The sequence below is a fragment of the Arxiozyma heterogenica genome (assembly GCF_036370985.1).
Source record: "Arxiozyma heterogenica strain weizmannii chromosome Unknown scaffold_11, whole genome shotgun sequence".
In the NCBI taxonomy this organism is placed as follows: domain Eukaryota; kingdom Fungi; phylum Ascomycota; class Saccharomycetes; order Saccharomycetales; family Saccharomycetaceae; genus Arxiozyma; species Arxiozyma heterogenica.
The window spans coordinates 982,707-1,001,598 of record NW_027042664.1 but is presented as its reverse complement, the minus strand read 5'-3'; the positions used below and the strand labels follow the sequence as shown (position 1 = coordinate 1,001,598).

At 29.8% G+C, this 18,892-nt stretch overlaps 6 protein-coding genes across 6 annotated transcripts; 3 read left to right on the top strand and 3 right to left on the bottom strand.

Moving 5' to 3' along the window:
* Window positions 1-43: 43 nt before the first annotated feature.
* Window positions 44-1,045, top strand: THI4 (thiamine thiazole synthase; the record flags this gene model as incomplete). Its single annotated transcript, XM_064857093.1, has 1 exon — window positions 44-1,045. The coding sequence occupies one exon, from the start codon at window positions 44-46 to the stop codon at window positions 1,043-1,045; it is 1,002 nt and encodes a 333-aa protein (XP_064716226.1).
* A 1,681-nt stretch (window positions 1,046-2,726) lies between these two features.
* Window positions 2,727-5,786, bottom strand: CYM1 (pitrilysin family metalloprotease; the record flags this gene model as incomplete). The annotated part of the gene is made up of 1 exon (XM_064857092.1): window positions 2,727-5,786. One exon carries the CDS (start codon window positions 5,784-5,786, stop codon window positions 2,727-2,729), a length of 3,060 nt encoding a protein of 1,019 aa, XP_064716225.1.
* Window positions 5,787-6,345: 559 nt separating this feature from the next.
* PWA37_000414 (pepsin-like aspartic protease) lies at window positions 6,346-8,094 on the bottom strand (the record flags this gene model as incomplete). Its single annotated transcript, XM_064857091.1, has 1 exon — window positions 6,346-8,094. The coding sequence occupies one exon, from the start codon at window positions 8,092-8,094 to the stop codon at window positions 6,346-6,348; it is 1,749 nt and encodes a 582-aa protein (XP_064716224.1).
* Window positions 8,095-9,097: 1,003 nt separating this feature from the next.
* On the bottom strand, window positions 9,098-11,719 carry AAP1 (arginine/alanine aminopeptidase; the record flags this gene model as incomplete). The annotated part of the gene is made up of 1 exon (XM_064857090.1): window positions 9,098-11,719. One exon carries the CDS (start codon window positions 11,717-11,719, stop codon window positions 9,098-9,100), a length of 2,622 nt encoding a protein of 873 aa, XP_064716223.1.
* A 3,317-nt stretch (window positions 11,720-15,036) lies between these two features.
* Window positions 15,037-16,647, top strand: YHK8 (Yhk8p; the record flags this gene model as incomplete). Its single annotated transcript, XM_064857089.1, has 1 exon — window positions 15,037-16,647. The coding sequence occupies one exon, from the start codon at window positions 15,037-15,039 to the stop codon at window positions 16,645-16,647; it is 1,611 nt and encodes a 536-aa protein (XP_064716222.1).
* A 1,146-nt stretch (window positions 16,648-17,793) lies between these two features.
* FSH1 (putative serine hydrolase) lies at window positions 17,794-18,519 on the top strand (the record flags this gene model as incomplete). The annotated part of the gene is made up of 1 exon (XM_064857088.1): window positions 17,794-18,519. One exon carries the CDS (start codon window positions 17,794-17,796, stop codon window positions 18,517-18,519), a length of 726 nt encoding a protein of 241 aa, XP_064716221.1.
* Window positions 18,520-18,892: the final 373 nt, after the last annotated feature.

The window sequence follows — 18,892 nt, the reverse complement described above, 5'->3', positions numbered from 1 at the left end:
TAAAACAAACATAAAAATAAAATAACCACATAGAAAGTTCAAAATGGCTCAAACTGTTACTATCACTAATACAATTACACCCGCCTCTATCTCTTCTGCTGTTCAATTACAATTGAATGCTAGTCTCATCCACCACTCATTATCTAATGTTGTTAAGACCAATGACTGGTCAGATTTCAAGTTTAGTCCAATTAGAGAATCTACTGTTTCTCGTGCTATGACTTCTCGCTATTTTAAAGACTTAGATAAATTTGCTGTTTCAGATGTTGTTATTATTGGAGCTGGCTCTTCTGGTTTGCCCGCTGCATATGTAATTGCTAAGAACAGACCTGACTTAAATATTGCCATTATTGAAAGCAATGTGGCACCTGGTGGTAGGGCGTGGTTAAATGGTCAATTATTCTCCGCTATGATCATGAGAAAACCAGCCCACTTATTTTTGGATGATTTGGCTATTCCATACGAAGATGAAGGTAATTATGTCGTTGTTAAACATGCAGCATTGTTTACTTCTACTGTTCTTTCTAAGGTCCTTCAATTTCCAAATGTTAAATTATTCAATGCTACAGCTGTAGAAAATTTAGTGACTAAACCAGTTGATGACAATAGTACAGTTGCTGCCGCTGGTGTGGTTACAAATTGGACCTTAGTATCAATGGCTCATGATTTACAATCATGTATGGACCCAAATGTCATTGAATTGTCTGGTTACAAGGAAGATGGCACTCGTGATCCATCCAAGAAACATGGTGTCATTCTCTCTACAACTGGACACGATGGTCCATTTGGTGCTTTTACAGCAAAGAAGATTGTGAGTATTGACAAAAACCAGAAGCTTAGAGGTATGAAAGGTTTAGATATAAATCATGCCAAGGCAGCAGTTGTTAAAAAATCAGGTAAATATCAAAGTGTTAGTAACGTTTACTTTGCTGGGATGGAATCTGCCACTTTATATGGTTTAAATAGAATGGGCCCAACCTTTGGTGCTATGGCTATCTCTGGTATTAAAGCAGCTGAAGAAATTTTAAAGCACTTCGCTGAATAAGTGAGACTAAACTTTAGAATGGTTTTATTTTTATTTTTGAACACTTTAATATGTTTTTTTACGTAAATATATATAAAATTATATATAACACCAATAACATTATTATAATAATTTAAATAGCCGATATCTGACTTTTTATATAAAAAATAAAAGAATAAACATATAATAGTACATTCTGTTTATTTAATTTTAGTAATGTGAAATGAGATGATTATAGAAAATTGAGTTTCTGTTTTTATAAGGACTTTGTATAATACATAACACTCAGTTAGTAAGATAATTTCTTCAATTTTATGAATCATTATATATAAGAATGTGATATAGGTTGTGTACATTATTGTTGCGGAAGGGCCAAAGGTATAAAACGACATGGTGAAGTAAAATAGTGGGACAATATGAGAGTTCAAAGTAAAGACAGCTTTTCTCAGACTATAAAGAAGATGATAATATGCTATTATTAAATACTAAACCGTATTAGGAAAACATATATCTATTTTATTAAGAACAATCATAAGTAATATATATATTTTTATACCATGTTTAGCGATAAATAAGAATTAATCCTTCTTCTTATTCTTTTTCAAATGTATTTTTTCTTTAAAAATATTTTAAGCATGTTTCTAACTTTACTATTGTATAATGTCACAAAATAATAAACTCTTAGTTAAAGGATAACAAAATTGCCCTTAAGAAACTTCCAGCAAATCTAAAATTTATAACCTAATGGTATTTTTATTTTATATTAAGTTTATGCCTTTACTAAGTATATATATGAAAGGTATAGAAATTACAGTGATAGTAATATGAAAACTGGTAATTGATCAAAAAGGTATAAAATTCCTCAATAGTTTTATCTACTATATTATCTTATGTAATCTATAACTAGTGCCAACTTACTTTCCTGTTGGGTCTTAACTCTTTTTATTCTTTGTAAGAACAATATGTTGCAATTACAGTGGTGAAACATTTGAATTATACTTTTTTTATGTATTTTAAATGAGTCTTGTCACAAATTATCATCTTAGATAGTTGCACTAATATCATTTTAGAAGTCATTGATGTAAAGTGATATCTTTAATCTTCTAATCTTTGTTATAAAAATTATACTCGAAATTTTCAAAGTTTTAAATATATCTTTATTATTTTGTAATAGTCCCTATTTCCCAGTCAGTTTTTAAGAATAATTAACTTCTCTTACTTCATTTATTAACCATTTCATATTTTTTTTGTATAGTTGTTCTGATTATTCAACATTTTGTAATGCATGCTTCTTAGGTCCCCATTGTATTAGCAAAAAATTTTATTTTTTTATTTTCAATCTCAATGAAAGAATTGTAAAATCTTATTTTCATGTAATCTATATGAACTATTTTACTTGAGATATAGGAACTTTAGGATAGGTAATTTTTTTTTTGAGGAACTACATAAATCATTAAATTACTTGACTCGTTTAAATATGGTTTTTATAAATTCTATCCACTGGTTAGTTTTTAATAATACACATAGCTTCTATCAAGTGAAATGAAATACTTCTCCGCAATATTATATTAATGATGAGATTACAAAATATAAATAAATCCAAATTTGAAACATTTAATTGATATAACACATTATTCTTACATATGTATATATAGCTATACTATTCTCTAATCATATTTACAAGTCTTTAGAAAACAAATTCTCATGAATTCATTATATCAATAACATAATCGCCGGTCTCTGCAGGAATATCTCCCACAATAACCTCCTGATATTGATCTTTGGATGATAAGTATTTTTCCCAAACATTAGCTACATCATCAACTGTTAGATTTAACAATTGAATTCTTCTTTCCTGTCTCATTTCGTCTGTGATCATATAGTTGAAATTCCACATAGCCTCATTTTGTTTATTCATTGGTGAATCAATGTTTTGAAAAATCCTCAATTTTCCGTCATTGATATCTTGCTGAGTAATTTCATTTATCTTAACATTATTATTCATTTCGTTAAATATATTCAAGGAGTTTTTTGGTTGCGGATCACGATAACTGTAATAAACAATACTACCATCAAAAGAATCGTATGTCATACCGACACCATAAGCACCAAACCTTTCTCTAACCTCATGATGTAAAAACTTAAATGATAAGATTTGACTTAGTAATAATAACGAAGAATTGTCTTTGTTAAGATAATCCATTATATTTGATGATTGACTCCTGGCAGTATAAAAAGTTTGAAATGGAAACTTCAAAATAGTTCTATTACTTTGTGTAGATTTTAATAATGGAAACTCATTTGTTCTTAACAAGTTCGTCTCACCTTTGGTAGTTGACTTTGTTGACCATAAATTTTGAAAATCTCTTATGTGCTTCTTTATAGATTTTGATTGTTCAATAGAATCTGTTATTATTGAAAACTTCAAATTTTGTTGTGGAAGATTCAAGATAAGTTCTTGTATTTTTAATAAAGGTTTCAATATTTGTTCTTCAAATTTCACTTCATCTCCAGACTCAACAATCTTACTTAACTGCATCACAAAACTTAACTGTTCTACACCATTCATAGTTTCCTTGATCGACTTTAATCTACTAAAATGCGCATTTGCATGTCTCATAGCAAATAAATGACCACCTTCAGATACTGAGGAAAGTGATGATGATGCTAACATTTTAATTAAAATTTTCAATTGTTCTCTTTTACCAGAGAAGTCTGTTTCGGTTATTAATTTTCTCCACAGCTCAATAATTTTATCGGCTTTTGAATTTAATGACCATCCAGCAACTTCGAAATTTAAATCAACTTTATTGTTTAATATCACATTATTATACCCATTTACTTGAGTGCTGATTCCACCTGTAAATAATTTAATTTCATCCTCAATTTCGCTATAGTTTTGACTCTTCGTACCTAATTGAGTTAATGAGTCAGCAAATAGAGGTAGAAATTTGTAGAGTTCCTTTGGAATAATATCATTAATCAAAAATTTCCCTTTAAGATATGAAAGACCATTACTATCGGTGATTCTAACCATTATATTTTGATCCATTATGATTGGATATAGCTTACTCTTTAGTGATATATCCTCAGCTACATCTAATCCAGGCAAAACAGAGATATCTTCAATTCTTTCTTGTTTTTTCTTAAGTTCCAACCCTCGCTCAAAAATTATCTTTTTATCGTTTTCACTTAGCAAATTAATCTTCTTGGCTAATCTCTCTCTTTCTTCCGTTTCTAATGCTTGGGATAGATTTTCATCACCAATCATTGTAAACTGTAAATAATCACCACTAGAGTTTACATTACCACAAGTTTCTAAACACTCATTGTTTAAGAAATATTTATGGACCAACCTGTAAAATAAATCATCACCATATGCTTTATAGTCATTTTTAAACCTGTCAAGAGTCTCATCAAAATTCAAAATCTTGAACGGATCTATTTCTATTGACCATCCTGGTTGAATAGAATATAACAATTGCATGCCAAAATTGGATTTATGGTCTTTTTTGCTTAATTCAATTTGGTGTAAGATAGCATCAATCTTTTTTGAATTAATAGGTGCTGTGACAAATTCTTTAAAGACATTGTTAATTAGTTCTGGCAACTTGTCAACATATTCTGAAGTCATGCCTTGCAATCCTACTGAAAATAAATTAGCCTCAGTTTGACTTTCAAAACCTGTGTTTATAGTAAAATCAGTGCCTACTCCAGATTCTATAAAGTGCTTATAGAATATGGAAGCCTGTCCATCTAAAAGAAGTGATGAAAGTATCTTTAATAGTAGACTATTGTAAATGTCTCTTGTAGAACCACAGTTCCATGTCAATGAAGATTTAAATTGTTTCTCTTTGGGAAACATTGGATCATAATAACCTGCAACTTTAACATGTTTTTTGTCAAGTTTATTGAAATCTATAGGAAGTAATTTCTTTAAACTGTTATGTCTTCTTCCATATTTAATAAATTCATTATTTAATGTTTGTAACGTATTAATTAATGGAAAGGTACCATATGAGAATGTTTTACAATTGGAAGGATGATAATTTTTGTCATGAAATGACATTAAGTCATCATGAGTTAAATCTGTAATACATTTAGGATCACCACCTGAATTATTTAAAGATGGATATACTGTACTTTGAAATTTATTGTAAAAATAATAATCACTATTGGATACTTGCCCTTTCATTTCATTGTAAACAACACCCTTAAAGATCAAAGGACTTTTAATATCATTAACATCTTCATTTTCTATTCTCCATCCTTCCTGAATAAAATCGTCACTAGTTAATAGGGGATTGAAAGTTGCATCCAGATAAATTTTCATTAGATTGTAATAATCCTTTTTATTTGTTGTAGCAAACGGATAAAAAGTATAATCTGGTCCGGTCATTGCGTTCATAAAATTAGCCATAGACCTATTTAACATCTTGAAAAATGGATCATGTATAGGATACTTTACAGAACCACATAAAGTAGTATGCTCTAAAATATGTGGTACACCAGTATTATTAGGTGGTTGGGTACGGAATGACACTGAAAACACATTATTATCATCATCTTGCCTTATTGAACTGTCAATATGTAAATGTTTTGAACCTGTTTGTTCATGAGATAAATCGACACATGCTAATTTGAACTCGGGTAGAGGTAAGACTCTTTGTATGGTATAACCATTTATCTTACTACCTACGGGATATTTTTGTACTAATTGTGACAAAGTTCTTTGTGAATATAATCTTTTAAAGTTCAACATTGATATCTTCTTTAAAATAAATATTTCTTACTAGTTATTAGGAAAAATATAATTAGCAGACAACATAGATATATTAGAGTATATACAATTTTAAACACATGCATTTATCTTCGTAAATACAAGAAATATCGTACATGTCTCTTATAAAACTTTAATATTTTTCCCTTTAATATTTTTATTTTTTGTTGTAATTCCTCTGGATTCTTAAAACCCTTATCAAACACAGACTACTTATTAGTAAGCAAACGAATCTTAAATAATATCCTATACAGTTGTGTAATAATAAGTGGTACATACCAATATATATATACGTATCAAGGACATACCTACGTGTGTCATTTGGGGATTATAATTAAATTTACTTAAAGGAAAACTAACAGTTTTGTCTATTTTTGTATAATATGTATGTAACGATATATGCTTATATGTATATTAATTAACTTAACATCTTACAATGGATCATAAAAACTGGTCATCAATGTATTTTGAGGAAATAAAAATAAATGAAAAGGAAAAATACAAAAAAAAAATTGGTATTTTCCTATGGTGACGTGATAAATCAGATCAAATATGCTATGAAAAGAACGAATGAATAGATAGCAATAGAGTTAATGGAGTATGGTACAGGCGCAATATTCTTTTTTTTTTCATCTGATGAGGTTGTAGAGGTAGATTGAGAACGAGTAGTAGTAGCAGTAAAAGTCTTACCTTTACTAGTAGAACCCTTAGCAACAGAAGAAATTGTAGAATTACCATTATTTGTACCAACATTCACTACATTGGTGAAAATATTACCACCAGCGCTAATCATATTAGTACTGACCCAAGTGGAAGAATACAAAGGCGCTTTTACAGCACTTGGGACTGTAGTACCAATACTCTCTATGCTGTCAGTACTTGAAGAATTTTTGAAATTGGCTTGACCCATTGAAATCTCCAAATTTTCCAAATCATAAACAACATAAGCATGTTGTAAAAAAACATCACCCAATATTATTCTATCAGCTTGAGCGGCCATCATCAACAAACATTTAGACCTACTAACTTGAGATTGGAAGTCTGCTAAAGGTGAGGTAATGTGAAATCCACCAAAATCAAAAACTAATAGAGTGGGGTCATCTTCAGAAACACAGTCCATGGTATAATAACCTAAGGATGAACTGTATGTGGCATCTAATTGTGCAGTAATCAATTTTAGTAAAGATGGTGGGAAGTATGAAATTGTAGTACCAGAGTCTAATAACGCTGGAATGGAAGTTTGAGCAATGGTGATATTTTTTGACTCTGTTTGAATTCCAATACCGTAAAAAGTAACATCAAATTCAATAGGTTTCCTAATACCCTGTTGTGAATAAATATTAACTAAAGGTACAGTGTAAAGGCCATTTTTATACTTAGAATGGTCTATACCACCAAACAAAATACTTCCAGTTGATGCATCTGGTTCATCCAAATATAATGAATATGCAACACGTTCAATAATACCATTATCTTTTAAGACGATTGGGAAATTAGCGTATTCATAAGAATTAGAGAAACCACCACCAGAATAAGTTGTCTCTAAGCCTTGAAGACCAATACCCAACACACCGATGGTTGAATTTGTGTAGTTAGCTACAGCAATGGAGACATGACTAACATTTACCGATCCAATATGTAAAGTATCAGTACCCCAAACACCTGACGCATAACTGTTATCACCATATGAGATTTCAAATCCTGTATGATTAGATTTAAACGTAGAAGATTCTGACTCATTAAATGTACCATATTGGGAACAATCAATAGCACCAGAAGAGGTACCAGTAGCAAAAGCACCACCACCCACGCCGACAGTTTGAGTAGCAGTACCAAATCCACCAATTTGTGGTAAAATTTCAGAAAGCCATTGAAATGGGTTATCGTCACCACCACCATTAACGTTTTCTGGAGATAATGTAATTCTAACAGTGGTAACCTCGTCTCTTTTCTCCTTTTTAACTAGTTCTCTGAAATTATTCATATTTGAACTACAAAAATAATTATTAGAACCCATCACCCATAAATCTGAAGAACCTGTATCGACCAAAACAGTAACTTCTTGTGATGGTGTACCAATTCTTAAATTCACAGAATAAAATGTTTGTTGATTAGTTAAGTCAAATTCTGCATAGCCGTGATCTGAAGCGAAATCTCTTTTTTGTAATGGATTCTTGGACGATTCACTATATGAAGATCCAACTGACTTATCAAAGGATAATTTAACAAACTTTTCAGCAGACGCCAAACCAGCCAAAGCAGCCAAAGTCCAGGCAGAAGTTAGTTTCATGCTTAAAAATTATATATATTGTGGATTACTCGTCTCGAATTCAGTTTATAAAGGAAAGAAATATAAATAAAGGAAGGTTATCGTAAAATTTAAAAAAAACAGTAAGTTATGATAATGAAACAGATTTCTTGCTTCGTTTATCAATTTATATATTACCTCATATTTTTTACAACTTTGTTTCACATTCACCAGTTCTTTTCTCGAGAACTTTTAATTATTTTCCCTAATAGTTTTTTTTTTCTCTCACAGATCAGGTGGGCTTGGCGTCATCACTCGATTACTTTTTTTTTCTTTTTTGTTTTTTCTTTTTTGATATCTCTGTTTTTTGTCTTACTAACGTTCAGCGTAGTATGAAAGTGGGTCATGTGACACGAAAAAGAAAAAGAAGGTCGTATATTACTGGAAAAAGAATTTTCTCAAACACACGATTCTCAAAGTTAGGGCTTTCGTTAAAAAATAAGCTTGTCATTTTAACTTAGCAAGTAAAAGATAAGATACTTCTTAGATTTTAAGAAATATCAAAAAAAAAACATGTCCCTGATAATTTCAACATACATGAAATAACACGTGTAGACAAAAAATTAGCCAACTTTATTATGAAGTAGATATGTCATGTAATCAAAAAGAAATCATTAAGATGAAATAATAATGCAATATAGGTTTTCCATTACAATATCCTTCTTTTTCTTTTTTATTTTTGGAAAAGCCCTTTCTTGTAACTTTTAAAGTTTTTTAGGTGCGGTAAACAAACGTTACAGAAGTATTTGCTTTTCTTTTCTTTTTTTTTGTTTTTTTCTTTTTCTCAAAATTCCACCCTTTTGTGTAATTAAACAAAAGGGTTATTTTCCAAATTTAACTATCACATATATATTAATAGCATGACGTCATCAAATTAATGTTATTTCTAGAAATAATATATCAAAGGAGATTATATGCGTGGTTACACAAAAGTTGGGATATAAAAAAACAGTAATAATATCACTACATATAATATATATCAAATTTATTTCAAATACTCATTCTGTTTTAGGTAGCTAGAAACAACTTCACGATCCCTCTTAACCCATTGAGCTTTAGCCTTGATGGCATCTAATGCTTGGGCAAGACTTTGATCATAACCGCGTGTATCCTTGGATGCGAAGAAGGAAGCAATTTCATCAGCGGCTTCGGTAGAAGTATATCCACTCGTAGTTAAGGTTAATACATGCCCTAATACTGGCGAACCTGGTTGTAATCTAGAGACTATCTCATCCCAGTTCTCTTGTGCCCATTTCCACATAGCCTTAATACCTTCAGGATGAGTTCTTAAACCAACTAATGGAGTGTAAATATCTTGCTTCAAAACAGTACCATCTAATAGATAACTTAAAGTTCTTTCAATCAAGGCAGGATCCTTGAATGCACCAAGAGATCTCAAAGCTGCTAGCTTTTCATCTGTATTAGATGAGTTCTTATAAATGTTTAACAAAATCTCATATTCTTGTACACTACCATTCTTAGCAATAGCAGTAAAAACAATTGGCTTAATGACAGATGGAATAGACATTTTACCAGAAACTTGGTTATTGAACATCTCTTTTGCGGCAGCAAGAACTTCTGAATCCTTAGCTGCACATGCAGCACCAAATAAAGTAACCTTCAATTTTTGTAATGTGTAATCATTATTGTTGTTGGAATTATTACCAGCATCAGAGAAATCCCATTTCAATTCGTGAACTTTTTTGGAGACTAAATCAAGAACAAATCTTAATAAAGCATCATTGATTTCAGATGGTTCAAAAATCCAAGTATTTTGTAAGGCAGTAATACTATTTATAATTTGATTCCAAACAACAAAAGATTCATCTTCTCTCCAATGAGAAATTAAATCTAAGAAATTAACAGTGGAAGTGTAACCAGACGCAGCTAATGATTTAACATCAGCAACAAGACCTGTACGATCTTCAACTGATAACAATTCTCTTTGTTCTCCCAATTTTTTCCATCTTGCATCAGAATATAATGTAATGTAAGTACCAATTTGATCACCATTAATTTTGAAGAAATCATTATCACCTTTATTAATTTCGAATGTTTCAGTTCTCTTATTAAATATCAAAGATTCATCAACACATTCACTAGTTTTTAAAGATAAAAGTACTGGGAAAATAATTTCATCATCTTCTGGTTTGACATCACCAGTAGATAAAAATCGATTTTGAGTCAAGGTAATTTTACCATCTTCAGTTTCATCTACTCTAACAACCGGGAAACCAACTTTTTTGGTCCAAACATTCATTACACTTGTGACATCCTTACCTGTAACAAGAGATAAATATCTCCATAAATCCTCTGTTTTAGCATTATCATATTGATATTTACATAAATACTCAGAAACACCCTTAATGAAATAATGTTCACCAATCCATTTAGAGACCATTCTTAACACAGAAGAACCCTTGGAATAGGAAATAGCATCAAAAATTTGATTAATCTCAGCAGCATTTTTAACTGGAACTTCAATTGGATGAGATGATCTTAAAGAGTCCAAACTCAAAGCACGTTGCAAACTATCTGCAACATATTGTTCCCAAACTTTCCAATCAGGGTTGGTGTTGTTACAAGAATACCAAGACATCCATGTGGCAAAACCTTCATTTAACCACAAGCTTTCCCACCAATCCATAGTGACTAAATTACCAAACCATTGATGGGCTAATTCATGTTGCACAACTTCAGCAACTCTTTGGAGACGATCTAAAGAAGCTTCACTAGGCTCAATTAATACATCAGCTACACGATAAGTGACAAGCCCCCAATTCTCCATGGCACCTGCAGAGAATTCATGAACTGCTACCATATCCATTTTTGGTAATGGGTAATCAATATTAAAGGTGTATTCAAAAAATTTAAGTGTTTGAGCAGCTAAATCAGCTGAGTATTGCCCTTTACATTCTGTACCTGGTGTAGCATAAACTCTAACCGGGATTCTAAACTCAGTATTTTCCACATATGCTAATTCAGCAACAATAAAAGCAACCAAATAAGTAGACATTTTTGGAGTGATATTAAAGACAGTAACTTTCTTACCAGTTTCATTGACTGATTCCTCTTTAACATCCATATTAGATAAGTGTGTGTAATTAGTTTCAGAGACTAATGTAACAGAAAATGTAGCCTTTAAATTTGGCTCATCAAAACATGGGAATGCACGTCTGGCGTCAGTAGCTTCAAATTGTGTAGTTGCCATATATTTAGTTTCACCAGATTTAGGATCCATATACTTAGCTCTATAGAAACCAGCCATTTGGTCATTTAAGATACCCTTGAACTTGATATCTAAAGTAATCATAGCATCCTCACTAGTAGCTAGCGAACCAATAGTACCTTTAGGGAAAGAAAATTTAGCAACTTGCTTATCAGTATCAATTTCTAATCCAGTGTTATCAATTTGATCGTTCAGTTTAACTGACTCATATTCAAGTTCTAAAGTGTTAACGGAAATAGAGTCAATGGAAGAATCATTAACTCTCAATTGAATGGAGGTGGAACCAATGAAAGTGAAATCTTGAAAATTAGGTTCAAATTGTAAATTGTAGTGTACTGGTGTTACATTAGTAGGTAACACTTCACGTTCGTAAGACATTGTTGCTACAGTTGGTTGGTGTTAGGTTGATTCTATTTAAACAAAGAACAAGAGAGGTGAAAGGTGAAAAGAAACACCAATATACATAAATGCGTCGAAGTCATTATCAATAAAATAGAATGCATTTAATTTCTTCTAAAAGAAATTTGACACAAAAAGTTTCAAAAATTCTGATAAATATGAACCCTAAGATGTTGCACAAATTTACCCGCACAATACAAAATTTTTGAAAAAAAAAGCAAAACCCTAAGAAAAACCAATTCTCTAACCACTCTGCATTTATTTATGATTTGTACTATTCATACTAAACAATATCTGGTACTGGAGCATCAGATAGGTAATCATTAAGCATAGTATGTATTCCATTAAAAGGTTCTTAATATGAAATATCAAATAATCTATTATCCTTTTTTTTTTTTGATTTGCTTGTTTTTAAAGGTATATAAGCTCTTTCATGAAATAACCAGTAGTTATTATGTAGTTTTTCATAGCCATAAAACGTCCTTGAAAAAAACCTAAAAGAAGACAGAACCAATTGACTTTATTGTAAACTTAAAAAAGATTGTGATATAAAAAAAACTACCTTTTTCAAATCTTTTAAAAAAATAGGAAGAAACAAATTGAATGTAGTTTACAAAAGCAATGCAAAATACATTATTTTCAAATGAAGCAAATTCTTTTAAATGAAATCTGATCAGTTTCTTCTAATTCTGCATATGTTAGTAACTTTATCAATATTGATTAACTACCAGGGTAAAGGTTTTTGTTAAAACAATCATATTAGTTTGTTTTTTATTCACCAACTGTTGGAGTTTATTTCTACGTAACAGCAGCATGATTAGAATTAAATCATCTCTAGACTATAAACTATTAAAAAACCATGTAAAAAGAAAAATATTGTTTTTCTGTATAGAATTTTCTCTTTATTTTTTAAAAAGGGAAATGTATAATTGTTTATGAAATTTTATTTAAATGATGTAATTCTAAAAAAAAAAGCAACCTCTATGTCCATTTTAAGAACAGAAACATATATAGATGAAAACAAAGAAAACCAATCAAAACAATGGTACATTTACAACTAATATGATTCATTAATGAATGTATCTAATTTTATTCATTTTTGTTCGAAATATCTTTAATTACTTATATAAAGAGATGGTTAAATTATATTCAACAGAAAAAATGTTGTTTTTAATTGCATTATTAACATGATTTATTCATTTTGTCTTCTTTTCTACCATATGATTTTTCATTTCATTAAAAAACGTCAAGAGGAGCACTTGCCTTCAGCATATTCTCATTTACTTATATGCATAAGTGATAAAAAGGTGAAAAATTTTTATTCTAGTAAATACTTAATTACAATAAATTATTTAAAATTGTGAATATATATTTTTTTTAAAAATTATCCCTGGCATTAAACATAGATTGTTTATGTAAATTCAACAACATGTAAACAGAAAAACTAAAAAAAAAATAATTAAATATGTGAATGTACTGAGAAATTACAAAGAAAATTTGGTTCAAACTTAAACATTTAACTTTTAGAACATATGATTTTAGCAGAACAATATTCAGATATAGAAATATTTTCCACACCAATTTTTAAAAAATTTTTCTACTTCTTGTGAAACTCCAAAGATTATTTCAATTGATAATTATATTTGCCACCTTTGATTAACGAGTTATTTTCATTAAAATATAATGAACCACAAAATATATAAGATCATGTATACATCTGTAAGAGTTGTTGTATATAGATGGATGAATCATATCAATTAGTACAACTATAAACACTCTTACGTAAGCTCTATATATTACTAATTAATAACCCTGGTGTTGTATTATTACTTCTTCTTGTTGTTAGTCATTTTCTTCTATGGTATTAAGAATTACTTCTTAATATCATTACTAAGATGTATTTAAATAAGATGATTACCCCTAGCCTATCTCTCAATAATCAAAGGTCTCTTAACAAGATCTGATATAATTATCGCTCCCTGGAAATCCTCTAATCAAATTCAATACCTTATACAAGCCACTGCGCACATGGCTGTACCAATCCTCCACCTAGACACTCAGGTGTTACCCTCGGAATTGCGTATCTACTGGATTTCCAGTTAAGTTCCTTACAACATCTTATCGAGTTAATCTTGTACTATTAACACAAATAATAAAAAAAAACATTAATGTTTAAACGGTAATACTATTGCTACGTTACATTTTACTTATCATTATATATTGTCAATAAAGAAACACCGAACTGGAGAAACCTAATCATATATTCTAAAACAACAATTGTACTTTTAAAAGTATTGCTGTATTTTATGTTTTCAACTAAGATATGGAGATTAATAATTGCTGTTAGTAATTTCTTATTTTCATATATTATTTCCGTGTATTATTTCCGAATCTTCTCGCTTGCTATACTTATTTCCTTTTTCTTGTATTGTTTTTACATAGGAAACTTTCCCGGTTAAGTGCGTCGAATTCAGACAATATCAACTTTATCTAAGAATTTTTTTTCTTTTTTGAAAACAATAGAATTTTGATCTACCGTGTAAACAGATTCAAGCATTTTTTACAGAAGTACAAAGGAGGGTTACATTTACAAAAAATTTTCTGTTTTTTATTTATTATATTTTAAGTATAGGTTTCGGACGTTTTTCAATATTCAAATAAGGTATTTTATTTTTTTTATTTACCATGTTAAAGTTTTTTATGGATATTCTTCTTTTCCTAAGAAAAAAACAGTATACACATACATTTTTCTTATTGGTGTGATATTTTGTAAAAGCAGGGTAAACAAATCTGAATAACAAAATTATTGTAACTGTAGTAAATTAAATATAGGTTTTTAGATGTAGAAGAAAAATTTTTAAAACACAATAAAAAGAAATGTTTCAATTTTCGTACATTGAAAAATAATTTTTTTTATTTTTTTAAAGTGTATTTTGTAGAGTTTCTATTATGCTTCTCGAGGGCATCTGCTATTCATATTAACTTAATAATCGGAAAGATAAATATAGATAATCCTAAAATTCATATAGAATACCAGAAAATAATAATGTGTATTATATATATACATATATAGGTGATTAATGTATCTCAATAATCATCCATTTATTTTCGAACGCAGATATAATGGTGCATTTTAATTAATAAAAACATTGTTCTTATATTTTTTATTATAACTGAGTAGAGCAATATTAATATTTTTATACGCTGAAGTATAACCAGTCATTAAAATATTTCATAGCCCCTATTTAAAAATTGATTTTTGTTCAAGAATTATCACAAATATATGTTAATAAAAAATGTCAGGCATCGACAATCAACCTCCACCAAACAATGATATAGAAAATCACCTCTCCACCTTCATTATACATTCCTCTGACAAGTCTTTTTCTGAGCTTACTAACCTAAGTGATCAGTTATCATCACAGTCAAATGAGGGAGACTTAAGTTCTAAATTGCAAGCAGAAACCAAAACATTGGATTCAAAAAAGCCACCAATTATCTATGAAGTGTCATTTTCGGGACTAGATGAGCCAGCAGATCCAGAAGATATTTCCCGACACTTAACTATTATTCGAAAATATTATATTTCGATAATCATTACATTTGCATCAATGGTTATCACAATGATATCTTCCTGTTGGACATTTGTTTCTCCTCATATAATATCACATTTCCATGTCTCTCATGAAGTGAGTGTCTTAGGTATTACTTTCTACGTTTTTGGTCTAGCCATTGGCCCACTATTTTTATCCCCCATTAGTGAATTATATGGACGTAAAATTACTTTTATTTTTTCTTTATCATTAAGTATAATCTGGCAATGTTTAACAACTTGGTCAAAATCGATTGTCGGTATTATGTTTGGTAGATTCCTTAGTGGTTTTTTTGGATCAAGTTTTTTAAGTGTAGCAGGTGGTTCTATTAGTGATATTTTCGATAAGAGTAGTATTACAGTACCTATGGCTATTTATACCACTGCAGCAATGTTAGGTCCTTCTTTAGGACCAATTGTCTCTGGTGCATTTTTTACGGTTGATTATAGATGGGTATTTATCACCTTTATTATAGCATCAGGTGTTAGTTTAATCATTATTATCGTTACAGTACCAGAAACGTACAGGCCAATTTTATTGGTTAAAAAAGCGAAAAGATTGAGAAAAGAAACTGGCAATAATAACTATTATGCACCACTAGAAATAACTAGAAAAGAGACTTCCTTATTAAGTGCTATGGTATTATCATGTAGAAGACCATTTGGCTTATTAATTTTTGACCCTATGGCAGCAGTACTTTGTTTCTATACAGGATTAGAATTAGCTATCATATACTTGTTCTTTGTTGCATTCCCATATATTTTCCCTAAATTGTATCATTTCAATGAAATGGAATCTGCATGTTCTTATTTAGGTTTAACCGTGGGAATGATTCTAGCCACCCCAACATCAATAATTTTTCAAAAGAGGTATGAAAATAGAATAAAACAAAACAATGGTGTATCTATACCAGAGATGAGGTTTGAACCATTATTCTATGGTGCGTTTCTTAGTCCCATCGGTTTAATGATTTTTGCTTGGACATGCTATTCTCATGTTCATTGGATTGGACCCATTATTGGCAGTTCTATATTTGGCATTGGTGTTTTATATGTTTTTATTGGTATTTTTAATTACACTGTGGATGCATATAGAAGATATGCAGCATCTGCATTAGCATCTAATAGTTTTGTGAGATGTATGATGGGCGGTGTTTTTCCATTATTCGGATTACAAATGTATGAAGGAATGGGTGTAAATTGGGGAAGCTTCTTACTTGCTATGGTGACTTTAGTGATGATACCAGTTCCATTTCTTTTCAGTAGATACGGTGCATATCTAAGATCCAAGTCACCATATGCATGGGATGACTAAAGAATCCTACATTATTATTCCACTAGCTTTTTATACTTTATTGCCGTTATTTTATTGTTCTTCTAGTAATAAGATTTATAGACTCCCTATTTAATATCATATAATTAATTGTTGTATACAAACAAATATATTAATTTGGTTTAGTCGTATTTAAAAGTAAAACTATTCCCTATACTGTGATCTAGAGGGTCAATTTCCTGTAACTTCTGTTTTGAACGTTAGATTTAGCCTTGACTACCTAACTCTACATTAATTTGTTTACTATGTTGTTTTCTCCCAAATGATAGAACAAGAATACTGTGATTCCTATTTACAAAAATTACATTTATATTACGTCATTATAATATATAGTACCATATGACATATTTACTATACTTATCAAAACAACAAACAGTTAGAATAACTAATTACCAAAAAATAACAATTTAACATGATCGCAGTCTAAATATAAACTATTTTCTCATTCATTAATCATTCTGAAATAATTTTTGGAACCAAAAAAAAATAATCACATAAAAGAGGTTTACATATTAAAAATCGATATTATTTACTAATGACAAATTTACATAGTGAGTAAAAGACGACTCAACTGATTATATCTTTACAAATACTGATAATGATTGACATCTGTGTCTAAGATTTATTTATACATTTAAAGTCTTTTTTTTTCTTACAACATTATGGTTTAGTATATTTATGGCTTGCATGTTAAATTTATAGGAAACCAATGTAAAAAACTTTTCTGTATTGCAGATATTCAATGTCTAACATAGACATCAAATTTTTGTGAAACTTATTTCACCGTTAAAATATTCTCTACGGCAATTTGAAGAAAAAAGGCACAAAAAAAAATAAACAAAAAAAAAAAAGAAAAAAAAAATAGATGGATTTATTTGACAGATGCTATAGACAATGATAGATGTATAAATTATTACGTATATATATATATGTATATCAAATGTAAACTGTATGATCGTCTTTCTCGAGCTAATTTTCTCCTCCTTTTTGTTATTTGCTTTATTTTGCGACAAAATTTAGTTTCTACTATTTTTTATTGATGCTTGCTTGTCCTTGAGAAGTAACATTTGAATACTAAAGAACATTAGCTTTTTCCACATAAAAACAAGTAACTTTCAAAAAATAAAGATGACTGTTAGCAACATGCCTAAATTATTGTTTCTTCATGGTTTCTTACAGAATGGGAAAGTCTTCTCTGAAAAATCAAGTGGTATTAGAAAACTATTAAAAAAGGCTAACGTTCAGTGTGATTACATTGATGGCCCAGTGTTATTAGAAAAGAAAGATTTACCTTTCGAAATGGATGATGAAAAGTGGAAAGCTACTGTGGATGCTCAATTGAATCGTGCTTGGTTCTATCATAGCGAAATCTCTAGTGAATTAGATGTGACTAAAGGTATTGAAACCGTAGTCAACCATATTAAGGAGAATGGCCCATACGATGGTATTGTAGGGTTCTCACAAGGGGCTGCATTGTCCACAATAATTACTAATAAGATTACTGAGTTGGTTCCAGATCATCCAGAATTTAAAGTTAGTGTAATTATCTCAGGTTATTCTTTCACTGAACAGGACCCATCTAAACCAGAAGGTGATTTAAGAATCACTGAGAAATATCAACAGAGTTTTGCTCCTGCCCCAGGAATGAAGACTAAAATCATTTTAATTTATGGTGAATCGGATCAAGCCGTGCCATGTGTTAGATCTAAATATTTAGCATCAATCTTTAAAAATGTTTTAGATGATACTGATCAAGTAAAAACATATGAACATCCAGGTGGACATATGGTTCCAAACAAAAAAGATATTATTAGACCAATAGTCGAAGAAATTGAAAAGTCTTTACAAAATTAAACATATTCATAGAATGATTGTAAATATATAGATATATTTGTTTTCAAACAAATAGACCAGTTTGCAATTTATCATTTGTCGACTATAGCCATTTTATTTATGTTATACTCCAAAATAGTAGAATTGTTGATACTAGTACACATACCTGTGTTTGAGTCTACATATATCGGTATATACCTGTATATTCAAAAAAAGTTATAGAATAGTCTCAGTATATATGGTTAATAAACCTCCTATATAATATCTTTTACAGTATCAAGGCGAAATGATTTACCAAATGAAATTATTATATCTACTGCCTATAAAAAGGAAATTTCTGCTTATCATAGAAAGAATTGATATATTGGAAGATAACAACTATATGCAATAATCG